The sequence below is a fragment of the Pseudophryne corroboree genome, chromosome 5, assembly GCF_028390025.1.
Source record: "Pseudophryne corroboree isolate aPseCor3 chromosome 5, aPseCor3.hap2, whole genome shotgun sequence".
NCBI lineage: Eukaryota > Metazoa > Chordata > Amphibia > Anura > Myobatrachidae > Pseudophryne > Pseudophryne corroboree.
Window position 1 is genome coordinate 417060464 of NC_086448.1, and position 13311 is coordinate 417073774.

Here is a 13311-nt window from a genome sequence, read left to right on the forward strand (position 1 = left end):
AATATATCTGCCACTCTGAAGTGTCCCATAATTTACTACATTATAGAAGTAATGGATATATAAATTGTTGACATTTCTCACCTTACTGTGCTTCCAACCCATAAAATGACTTTGAAGATTGGCCGCAGATAAGCAGGAAATTTTACAAAGCTGTAAAGGCAAAATAAAACAATTTGTACATTAAACAATACAGTTCATGCGCTATGATAGAGAAACTACGAGCAAGCAAGTAGGTACAGCACTTTAGACATAAACAGCATGAATCTTCAGACAGGAATAGCTTCCACTATTTCAACATTTATTTACTACGTTAGGGAAGACAGGCCTACTTGCTCTAAATTATTGGATATGTTTATGTGAAGGCACCTGGCAAATATAAATTTGTTACCCTACCTACCAATCTCCGGTACGAATGTACCAGAGACGGGATCACAGAGAATGCCGCAGAGCGCAGATGATCCTGCCTGTGACTAACGATGGGTACACACTGGACGATATACCATCCGTTCAACTGAATAGACGATATATCATAAAAAGGATTGGCAGGATGTATACAAACGATATGTCTGAACAACATTGTACCCACACATATCGTGTTGATGTGCAGCAGAGCCGATTACCAATATATTTGCAGATACATTGGTGCATTGTGCTGTGCACATTCAGTGTTTCACCAGGATGGTCTGGGTTATTCAAATAACATTTCTAGAGTCCTCATGGTAGCAGCAGCTTCTGCGCTGCAGCTGGTACACCGTAGGGATGGCGCTGGTGCTCTGACCATGGGGTGCGGTGGGCGGTTAGTAGGAGTCTGCGAGTGTTGGTGCTTTGAGCATCGGGGGGTCATCGTTGTGGCCGCTTGGACCACAAAGGTGATTTGCATCTAGCCTGTGTCCCAGTCCAGAAAAGTTAAGAACGTCTGACTAGGTTGGATATGGGATCCAGACAGTGAGGATGCCGGCTGCCAGAATACAGACAGCGGCATCCTGACTGTCAGAGTCCCTACACTTTTTAGTAAAAATGCTAACCCTACCCATCACTTTCCCCGCCTTCAGCCTAACCCAATCCACCCCTTCCGTAACCTAACCGTCCCCTTCATACTTGCGTTCAGGATGCTGTTGGGATTCTGGCATCTAACAGTCAAGATGCCAACTACATCCCATCTGGTCTACAAGCTACTGGAATATTTATAACCAACAGAAGCTCAATAGTAATAATTGGATTTTAATAACCTACCAGTAAATCCTTTTCTCATAGTCTGTAGGGGATACTGGGAACATATTTAGTACCATGGGGTATAGATGGGTCCACTTGGAGCCATGGGCACTATAGAAGTTTGATTACATGTGCTGGCTCTATGCCCCTCCTACCAGACTCAGTCTAGAAAACTGTGCCCGAGGAGACGGACATACTTTGATAGAAGGATATAGGAAAGGAAAGTGGTGAGATTTCGAAACACCACAGCTAAAAACAAGAGGAAAGCCATGCTAACCAAACTTGCAAACAGGGACAGCAACAGCTGAACTAAAAAATAAGAATTTACTTACCGATAATTCTATTTCTCGTAGTCCGTAGTGGATGCTGGGGACTCCGTAAGGACCATGGGGAATAGCGGCTCCGCAGGAGACTGGGCACATCTAAAGAAAGCTTTAGGACTATCTGGTGTGCACTGGCTCCTCCCCCTATGACCCTCCTCCAAGCCTCAGTTAGGATACTGTGCCCGGACGAGCGTACACAATAAGGAAGGATTTTGAATCCCGGGTAACACTCATACCAGCCACACCAATCACACTGTACAACTTGTGATCTGAACCCAGTTAACAGCATGATAACAGAGGAGCCTCTAGAAAAGATGGCTCACTACAGCAATAACCCGATTTTTTGGTAACAATAACTATGTACCAGTATTGCAGACAATCCGCACTTGGGATGGGCGCCCAGCATCCACTACGGACTACGAGAAATAGAATTATCGGTAAGTAAATTCTTATTTTCTCTAACGTTCTAAGTGGATGCTGGGGACTCCGTAAGGACCATGGGGATTATACCAAAGCTCCCAAACGGGCGGGAGAGTGCGGATGACTCTGCAGCACCAATTGAGAGAACTCCAGGTCCTCCTCAGCCAGGGTATCAATTTTGTAGAATTTTACAAACGTATTTGCTCCTGACCAAGTAGCTGCTCGGCAAAGTTGTAAAGCCGAGACCCCTCGGGCAGCCGCCCAAGATGAGCCCACCTTCCTTGTGGAGTGGGCATTTACAGATTTTTGGCTGTGGCAGGCCTGCCACAGAATGTGCAAGCTGAATTGTACTACAAATCCAACGAGCAATAGTCTGCTTAGAAGCAGGAGCACCCAGCTTGTTGGGTGCATACAGGATAAACAGCGAGTCAGATTTTCTGACTCCAGCCGTCCTGGAAACATATTTTCAGGGCCCTGACAACGTCTAGCAACTTGGAGTCCTCCAAGTCCCTGGTAGCCGCAGGCACCACAATAGGTTGGTTCAGGTGAAACGCTGAAACCACCTTAGGGAGAAACTGAGGACGAGTCCTCAATTCCGCCCTGTCCGAATGGAAAATCAGATAAGGGCTTTTACAGGATAAAGCCGCCAATTCTGACACGCGCCTGGCCCAGGCCAGGGCCAACAGCATGACCACTTTCCATGTGAGATATTTTAACTCCACAGATTTAAGTGGTTCAAACCAATGTGACTTTTGGAACCCAAAAAACTACATTGAGATCCCAAAGTGCCACTGGAGGCACAAAAGGAGGCTGTATATGCAGTACCCCTTTTACAAACGTCTGAACTTCAGGGACTGAAGCTAGTTCTTTTTGGAAGAAAATTGACAGGGCCGAAATTTGAACCTTAATGGACCCCAATTTCAGGCCCATAGACACTCCTGTTTGCAGGAAATGTAGGAATCGACCCAGTTGAATTTCCTCCGTCGGGCCTTACTGGCCTCGCACCACGCAACATATTTTCGCCAAATGCGGTGATAATGTTTTGCGGTTACATCCTTCCTGGCTCTGATCAGGATAGGGATGACTTCATCCGGAATGCCTTTTTTCCTTCAGGATCCGGCGGTCAACCGCCATGCCGTCAAACGCAGCCGCGGTAAGTCTTGGAACAGACAGGGTCCTTGTTGGAGCAGGTCCCTTCTTAGAGGTAGAGGCCACGGATCCTCCGTGAGCATCTCTTGAAGTTCCGGTTACCAAGTCCTTCTTGGCCAATCCGGAGCCACGAATATAGTGCTTACTCCTCTCCATCTTATAATTCTCAGTACCTTGGGTATGAGAGGCAGAGGAGGGAACACATACATTGACTGGTACACCCACGGTGTTACCAGAGCGTCTACAGCTATTGCCTGAGGGTCCCTTGACCTGGCGCAATACCTGTCGAGTTTTTCCCAACGGTTTATAATCATGTGGAAGACTTCTGGGTGAAGTCCCCACTCTCCCGGGTGGAGGTCGTGCTGAGGAAGTCTGCTTCCCAGTTGTTCACTCCCGGAATGAATACTGCTGACAGTGCTATCACATGATTTTCCGCCCAGCGAAGAATCCTTGCAGCTTCTGCCATTGCCCTGCTGCTTCTTGTGCCACCCTGTCTGTTTACGTGGGTGACTGCCGTGATGTTGTCCGACTGGATCAACACCGGCTGACCTTGAAGCAGAGGTCTTGCTAAGCTTAGAGCATTGTAAATGGCCCTTAGCTTCAGGATATTTATGTGAAGTGATGTCTCCAGGCTTGACCATAAGCCCTGGATATTCCTTGCCTGTGTGACTGCTCCCCAGCCTCGCAGGCTGGCATCCGTGGTCACCAGGACCCAGTCCTGAATGCCGAATCTGCGGCCCTCTAGAAGATGAGCACTCTGCAACCACCACAGGAGGGACACCCTTGTCCTTGGTGACAGGGTTATCCGCTGATGCATCTGAAGATGCGACCCGGACCATTTGTCCAGCAGGTCCCACAGGAAAGTTCTTGCGTGGAATCTGCCGAATGGGATTGCTTCGTAGGAAGCCACCATTTTACCCAGAACCCTTGTGCATTGATGCACTGAGACTTGGCTCGGTTTTAGGAGGTTCCTGACTAGCTCGGATAACTCCCTGTCTTTCCCCTCCGGGAGAAACACCTTTTTCTGGACTGTGTCCAGGTTCATCCCTAGGAACCGAAGACAAGTCGTCGGAACCAGCTGCGATTTTGGAATATTGAGAATCCAATCGTGCTGCCGCAACACTACCTGAGATAGTGCTACAACGACCTCCAACTGTTCCCTGGATCTTACCCTTATCAGGGAATCGTCCAAGTAAGGGATAACTAAAATTCCCTTCCTTCGAAGGAATATCATCATTTCGGCCATTACCTTGGTAAAGACCCGGGGTGCCGTGGACCATCCATACGGCAGCGTCTGAACTGATAGTGACAGTTCTGTACCATAAACCTGAGGTACCCTTGGTGAGAAGGGTAAATTTTTACATGAAGGTAAGCATCCTTGATATCCCGAGACATCATGTAGTCCCCTTCTTCCAGGTTCGCAATCACTGCTCTGAGTGACTCAATCTTGAATTTGAACCTCTGTATGTAAGTGTTCAAAGATTTTAGATTTAGAATCGGTCTCACCGAGCCGTCCGGCTTCGGTACCACAACAGTGTGGAATAATACCCCGTTCCCTGTTGCAGGAGGGGTACCTTGATTATCACCTGCTGGGAATACAGCTTGTGAATGGCTTCCAAAACTGTCTCCCTGTCAGAAGGAGACATCGGTAAAGCCGACTTTAGGAAAACGGCGAGGGGGAGACGTCTCGAATTCTAATTTGTACCCCTGAGATATCACCTGAAGGATCCAGGGGTCTACTTGCGAGTGAGCCCACTGCGCGCTGAAATTCATTGAGACGGGCCCCCCACCGTGCCTGATTCTGCTTGTAAAGCCCCAGCGTCATACTGAGGGCTTGGCAGAGGCGGGAGAGGGTTTCTGTTCCTGGGAACTGGCTGATTTCTGCAGCCTTTTTCCTCTCCCTCTGTCACGGGGCAGAAATGAGGAACATTTTGCCCGCTTGTCCACGAAAAGACTGCGCCTGATAATACGGCGTCTTCTCATGTTGAGAGGCGACCTGGGGTACAAACGTGGATTTCCCAGCTGTTGCCGTGGCCACCAGGTCTGAAAGACCGACCCCAAATAACTCCTCCCCTTATTAAGGCAATACTTCCAAATGCCGTTTGGAATACGCATCACCTGACCACTGACGTGTCCATAACCCTCTACTGGTAGAAATGGACAACGCACTTAGACTTGATGCCAGTCGGCAAATATTCCGCTGTGCATCACGCATATATAGAAATGCATCTTTTAAATGCTCTATAGGCAAAAATATACTGTCCCTATCTAGGGTATCAATATTTTCAGTCAGGGAATCCGACCACGCCAACCCAGCACTGCACATCCAGGCTGAGGCGATTGCTGGTCGCAGTATAACACCAGTATGTGTGTAAATACATTTTAGGATACCCTCCTGCTTTCTATCAGCAGGATCCTTAAGGGCGGCTATCTCAGGAGAGGGTAGAGCCCTTACAAGCGTGTGAGCGCTTTATCCACCCTAGGGGGTGTTTCCCAACGCACCCTAACCTCTGGCGGGAAAGGATATAATGCCAATAACATTTTAGAAATTATCAGTTGTTATCGGGGGAAAACCACGCATCATCACACACCTCATTTAATTTCTCAGATTCAGGAAAACTTCAGGTAGTTTTTCCTCACCGAACATAATACCCCTTTTTGGTGGTACTCGTATAATCAGAAATGTGTAAAACATTTTTCATTGCCTCAATCATGTAACGTGTGGCCCTACTGGAAGTCACATTTGTCTCTTCACCGTCGACACTGGAGTCAGTATCCGTGTCGGCGTCTATATCTGCCATCTGAGGTAACGGGCGCTTTAGAGCCCCTGACGGCCTATGAGACGTCTGGACAGGCACAAGCTGAGTAGCCGGCTGTCTCATGTCAACCACTGTCTTTTATACAGAGCTGACACTGTCACGTAATTCCTTCCAACAGTTCATCCACTCAGGTGTCGACCCCCTAGGGGGTGACATCACTATTACAGGCAATCTGCTCCGTCTCCACATCATTTTTCTCCTCATACATGTCGACACAAACGTACCGACATACAGCACACACACAGGGAATGCTCTGATAGAGGACAGGACCCCACTAGCCCTTTGGGGAGACAGAGGGAGAGTTTGCCAGCACACACCAAAGCGCTATATATATATATATACAGGGATAACCTTATATAAGTGTTTTTCCCCTTATAGCTGCTGTATTGTTAATACTGCGCCTAATTAGTGCCCCCTCTCTTTTTTAACCCTTTCTGTAGTGTAGTGACTGCAGGGGAGAGCCAGGGGAGCTTCCCTCCAACTGAGCTGTGAGGGAAAATGGCGCCAGTGTGCTGAGGAGATAGGCTCCGCCCCTTTTTCGCGGACTTTTCTCCTGCTTTTTTATGGATTCTGGCAGGGGTTAAAATTCATCCATATAGCCCTGGGGGCTATATGTTCTGTATTTTCGCCAGCCAAGGTGTTTTTATTGCTGCTCAGGGCGCCCCCCCCCAGCGCCCTGCACCCTCAGTGACCGAAGTGTGAAGTGTGCTGAGGAGCAATGGCGCACAGCTGCAGTGCTGTGCGCTACCTTGGTGAAGACAGGATGTCTTCTGCCGCCGATTTTCCGGACCTCTTCTGTCTTCTGGCTCTGTAAGGGGGCCGGCGGCGCGGCTCTGGGACCCATCCATGGCTGGGCCTGTGATCGTCCCTCTGGAGCTAATGTCCAGTAGCCTAAGAAGCCCAATCCACTCTGCACGCAGGTGAGTTCGCTTCTTCTCCCCTTAGTCCCTCGATGCAGTGAGCCTGCTGCCAGCAGGTCTCACTGAAAATAAAAAACCTAAACTAAAACTTTCACTAAGAAGCTCAGGAGAGCCCCTAGTGTGCACCCTTCTCGTTCGGGCACAGAGATCTAACTGAGGCTTGGAGGAGGGTCATAGGGGGAGGAGCCAGTGCACACCAGATAGTCCTAAAGCTTTCTTTAGATGTGCCCAGTCTCCTGCGGAGCCGCTATTCCCCATGGTCCTTACGGAGTCCCCAGCATCCACTTAGGACGTTAGAGAAAAAAACATTACTTAACCAAGTAACAATGCAGGAAGAACTAAGCACAGGGCAGGTGCACAGTATCCCCTACGGACTACGAGAAAATAAGAATTTACTTACCGATAATTCTATTTCTCGGAGTCCGTAGTGGATGCTGGGGTTCCTGAAAGGACCAGGGGGATAGCGGCTCCGCAGGAGACAGGGCACAAAAAGTAAAGCTTTAGGATCAGGTGGTGTGCACTGGCTCCTCCCCCTATGACCCTCCTCCAAGCCTCAGTTAGGATACTGTGCCCGGACGAGCGTACACAATAAGGAAGGATTTATGAATCCCGGGTAAGACTCATACCAGCCACACCAATCACACTGTACAACCTGTGATCTGAACCCAGTTAACAGTATGATAACAGCGGAGCCTCTGAAAAGATGGCTCACAACAAATAATAACCCGATTTTTGTAACTATGTACAAGTAATGCAGATAATCCGCACTTGGGATGGGCGCCCAGCATCCACTACGGACTCCGAGAAATAGAATTATCGGTAAGTAAATTCTTATTTTCTCTATCGTCCTAGTGGATGCTGGGGTTCCTGAAAGGACCATGGGGATTATACCAAAGCTCCCAAACGGGCGGGAGAGTGCGGATGACTCTGCAGCACCGAATGAGAGAACTCCAGGTCCTCCTTAGCCAGGGTATCAAATTTGTAGGATTTTACAAACGTGTTTGCCCCTGACTAAATAGCCGCTCGGCAAAGTTGTAAAGCCGAGACCCTTCGGGCAGCCGCCCAAGATGAGCCCACCTTCCTTGTGGAATGGGCATTTTCATATTTTGGCTGTGGCAGGCCTGCCACAGAATGTGCAAGCTGAATTGTATTACACATCCAACTAGCAAAAGTCTGCTTAGAAGCAAGAGCACCCAGTTTGTTGGGTGCATACAGGATAACAGCAAGTCAGTTTTCCTGACTCCAGCCGTCCTGGAACCTATATTTTCAGGGCCCTGACCACATCTAGCAACTTGGTGTCCTCCAAGTCCCTAGTAGGCGCAAGACACCACAATAAGCTGGTTCAGATGAAACACTGACACCACCTTAGGGAGAGAACTGGGGACGAGTCCGCAGCTCTGCCCTGTCCGAATGGACAAACAGATATGGGCTTTTTTGAGAAAAAAAACCACCAATTTGACACTCGCCTGGTCCAGGCCAGGTCCAAGAGCATGTTCACTTTTCATGTGAGATGCTTCAATCCACAGATTTGACTGGTTTTAAACCAATGTGTTTTGAGGAATCCCAGAACTACGTTGAGATCCCACAGTGCCACTGGAGGCACAAAAGGGGGTTGTATATGCAATACTCCCTTGACAAACTTCTGGACTTCAGGAACTGAAGCCAATTCTTTCTGGAAGAAAAATCGACAGGGCCGAAATTTGAACCTTAATGGACCCCAATTTGAGGCCCATAGACACTCCTGTTTGCAGGAAATGCAGGAATCGACCGAGTTGAAATTTCTTCGTGGGGCCTTCCTGGCCTCACACCACGCAACATATTTTCGCCACATGTGGTGATAATGTTGTGCGGTCACCTCCTTTCTGGCTTTGACCAGGGTAGGAATGACCTCTTCCTGAATGCCTTTTCCCTTAGGATCCGGCGTTCCACCGCCATGCCGTCAAACGCAGCTGCGGTAAGTCTTGGAACAGACATGGTACTTGCTGAAACAAGTCCCTTCTTAGCGGCAGAGGCCATAAGTCCTCTGTGAGCATCTCTTGAAGTTCCGGGTACCAAGTCCTTCTTGGCCAATCCGGAGCCATGAGTATAGTTCTTACTCCTCTACGTCTTATAATTCTCAGTACCTTAGGTATGAAAAGCAGAGGATGGAACACATACACCGACTGGTACACCCACGGTGTTACCAGAACGTCCACAGCTATTGCCTGAGGGTCTCTTAACCTGGCGCAATACCTGTCCCGTTTTTTGTTCAGACGGGACGCCATCATGTCCACCTTTGGTAATTCCCAACGGTTTACAATCATGTGGAAAACTTCCCCATGAAGTTCCCACTCTGCCGGGTGGAGGTCGTGCCTACTGAGGAAGTCGGCTTCCCAGTTTCCATTCCCGGAATGAAACACTGCTGACAGTGCTATCACATGATTTTCCGCCCAGCGAAAAGTCCTTGCAGTTTTTGCCACTGCCCTCCTGCTTCTTGTGCCGCCCTGTCTATTTACGTGGGCGACTGCCGTGATGTTTTATCCCACTGGATCAATACCGGCTGACCTTGAAGCAGAGGTCTTGCTAAGCTTAGAGCATTATAAATTTACCCTTAGCTATATTTATGTGGAGAAAAGTCTCCAGACTTGATCACACTCCCTGGAAATTTTTTCCTTGTGTGACTGCTCCCCAGCCTCTCGGGCTGGCCTCCGTGGTCACCAACATCCAAAACTGAATGCCGAATCTGCGGCCCTCTAGAAGATGAGCACTCTGTAACCACCACAGGAGAGACACCCTTGTCCTTGGATATAGGGTTATCCGCTGATGCATCTGAAGATGCGATCCGGACCATTTGTCCAGCAGATCCCACTGAAAAGTTCTTGCATGAAATCTGCCGACTGGAATTGCTTCGAAGGAAGTCACCATTTTTTTACCATGGCCCTTGTGCAATGATGCACTGATTTTAGGAGGTTCCTGACTAGCTCGGATAACTCCCTGGCTTTCTCTTCCGGGAGAAACACCTTTTTCTGGACTGTGTCCAGAATCATCCCTAAGCACAGGAGACTTGTTGTCGGGATCAGCTGCGATTTTGGAATATTTAGAATCCACCCCTGCTGTTGTAACAGTATCCGAGATAGTGCTACTCCGACCTCCAACTGTTCCCTGGACTTTGCCCTTATCAGGAGATCGTCCAAGTAAGGGATAATTAAGACGCCTTTTCTTCGAAGAAGAACCATCATTTCGGCCATTACCTTGGTAAAGACCCGGGGTGCCGTGGACAATCCAAACGGCAGCGTCTGAAACTGATAGTGACAGTTCTGTACCACGAACCTGAGGTACCCTTAGTGATAAGGGCAAATTTGGGACATGGAGGTAAGCATCCCTGATGTCTCGGGACACCATATAGTCCCCTTCTTCCCGGTTCGTTATCACTGCTCTGAGTGACTCCATCTTGATTTGAACCTTTGTAAGTGTTCAAATTTTTTTAGATTTAGAATAGGTCTCACCTAGCCTTCTGGCTTCAGTACCACAATATAGTGTGGAATAATACCCCTTTTCTTGTTGTAGGAGGGGTAATTTAATTATCACCTGCTGGGAATACAGCTCGTGAATTGTTTCCCATACTGCCTCCTTGTCGGAGGGAGACCTTGGTAAAGCAGACTTCAGGAGCCTGCGCAGGGGAAACGTCTCGACATTCCAATCTGTACCCCTGGGATACTACTTGTAGGATCCAGGGGTCCTGTACGGTCTCAGCGTCATGCTGAGATCTTGTCAGAAGCGGTGGAACGCTTCTGTTCCTGGGAATGGGCTGCCTGCTGCAGTCTTCTTCCCTTTCCTCTATCCCTGGGCAGATATGACTCTTATAGGGACGAAAGGACTGAAGCTGAAAAGACGGTGTCTTTTTCTGCAGAGATGTGACTTAGGGTAAAAACGGTGGATTTTCCAGCAGTTGCCGTGGCCACCAGGTCCGATGGACCGACCCCAAATAACTCCTCTTCCTTTATACGGCAATACACCTTTGTGCCGTTTGGAATCTGCATCACCTGACCACTGTCGTGTCCATAAACATCTTCTGGCAGATATGGACATCGCACTTACTCTTGATGCCAGAGTGCAAATATCCCTCTGTGCATCTCGCATATATAGAAATGCATCCTTTAAATGCTCTATAGTCAATAAAATACTGTCCCTGTCAAGGGTATCAATATTTTTAGTCAGGGAATCCGACCAAGCCACCCCAGCTCTGCACATCCAGGCTGAGGCGATCGCTGGTCGCAGTATAACACCAGTATGTGTGTATATACTTTTTATGATATTTTCCAGCCTCCTGTCAGCTGGCTCCTTGAGGACGGCCCTATCTATAGACGGTACCGCCACTTGTTCTGATAAGCGTGTGAGCGCCTTATCCACCCTAAGGGGTGTTTCCCAACGCGCCCTAACTTCTGGCGGGAAAGGGTATACCGCCCATATTTTCTATCGGGGGGAACCCACGCATCATCACACACTTCATTTAATTTATCTGATTCAGGAAAAACTACGGTAGTTTTTTCACATCCCACATAATACCCTCTTTTGTGGTACTTGTAGTATCAGAAATATGTAACACCTCCTTCATTGCCCTTAACGTGTGGCCCTAATAAGGAATACGTTTGTTTATTCACCGTCGACACTGGATTCAGTGTCCCTGTCTGTGTCTGTGTCGACCGACTAAAGTAAACGGGCGTTTTAAAACCCCTGACGGTGTTTTTGAGACGTCTGGACCGGTACTAATTGTTTGTCGGCCGTCTCATGTCGTCAACCGACCTTGGCGCGTGTTGACATTATCACGTAATTCCCTAAATAAGCCATCCATTCCGGTGTCGACTCCCTAGAGAGTGACATCACCATTACAGGCAATTGCTCCGCCTCCTCACCAACATCGTCCTCATACATGTCGACACACACGTACCGACACACAGCACACACACAGGGAATGCTCTGATAGAGGACAGGACCTACTAGCCCTTTGGAGAGACAGAGGGAGAGTTTGCCAGCACACACCAAAAACGCTATAATTATATAGGGACAACCTTATATAAGTGTTTTCCCTTATAGCATCTTTTTTATATATTTCTAACGCCAAATTAGTGCCCCCCCCTCTCTGTTTTAACCCTGTTTCTGTAGTGCAGTGCAGGGGAGAGCCTGGGAGCCTTCCCTCCAGCCTTTCTGTGAGGGAAAATGGCGCTGTGTGCTGAGGAGATAGGCCCCGCCCCTTTTTCGGCGGCCTCGTCTCCCGCTCTTAACGGATTCTGGCAGGGGTTAAATATCTCCATATAGCCCCCGGAGGCTATATGTGAGGTATTTTTAGCCAAAAATAGGTTTTCATTGCCTCCCAGGGCGCCCCCCTCCCAGCGCCCTGCACCCTCAGTGACTGCCGTGTGAAGTGTGCTGAGAGGAAATGGCGCACAGCTGCAGTGCTGTGCGCTACCTTAAGAAGACTGAGGAGTCTTCATGCCGCCGATTCTGGACCTTCTTCTTGTTTCAGCATCTGCAAGGGGGCCGGCGGCGAGGCTCCGGTGACCATCCAGGCTGTACCTGTGATCGTCCCTCTGGAGCTAATGTCCAGTAGCCAAAGAAGCCAATCCATCCTGCACGCAGGTGAGTTCACTTCTTCTCCCCTAAGTCCCTCGTTGCAGTGATCCTGTTGCCAGCAGGACTCACTGTAAAATAAAAAACCTAAGCTAAACTTTTCTAAGCAGCTCTTTAGGAGAGCCACCTAGATTGCACCCTTCTCGGCCGGGCACAAAAATCTAACTGAGGCTTGGAGGAGGGTCATAGGGGGAGGAGCCAGTGCACACCACCTGATCCTAAAGCTTTACTTTTTGTGCCCTGTCTCCTGCGGAGCCGCTATCCCCCTGGTCCTTTCAGGAACCCCAGCATCCACTAGGACGATAGAGAAAAGTATTTACCGGTAGGTAAATAAAATCCTATTTTCTCTTACGTCCTAGGGGATAATGGGAATCCATTTAGTACCATGGGGAAGTACCAAAGCTCCCAAACGGGGTGGGAGAGTGCTGAGGTTCCTGCAGAACTGATTGATCAAACTGAAGGTCCTCAGAGGACAAAGTATCGAACTTGTAAAACTTAATAAACGTGTTTGAACCTGACCAAGTAGCTGCTCGGCAGAGCTGTAAAGCTGAGACAACCCAGGCAGCCGCCCAAGAGGAACCCACCGACCTAGTACAGTGGGCTTGTACAGATTGTGGAATTGGCAAACCTGCCGTGGAATAAGCATGCTGGATAGTGAGCCTGATCCAGTGCGCAATTGACTGCTTCACCCAACCTTATTGGGATCATAAATAACGAACAGCGAGTCAGTTTTCCTGTGACGAGCTGTTCTCTTTACATAGACCTTCAAAGCTCTTACTACATCCGAAGACTTTGAAGTAGCAGAGGCGTCCGTAATAACTGGAACCACAATAGGTTGGTTGATGTGAAACAAGGACACCA

At 48.7% G+C, this 13311-nt stretch overlaps 1 protein-coding gene across 3 annotated transcripts in view; it reads right to left on the bottom strand.

The window, feature by feature from the left end:
* LOC134927810 (mediator of DNA damage checkpoint protein 1-like) overlaps window positions 1-13311 on the bottom strand; it is an 840332-nt gene that overhangs the window by 685092 nt on the left and 141929 nt on the right. For all 3 annotated transcript variants that reach the window (XM_063922788.1, XM_063922787.1, XM_063922786.1), the window contains exon 3: window positions 82-150. In XM_063922788.1, the coding sequence (XP_063778858.1) occupies window positions 82-150 (69 nt within the window). The remainder of the gene's footprint in view (window positions 1-81; window positions 151-13311) is intronic.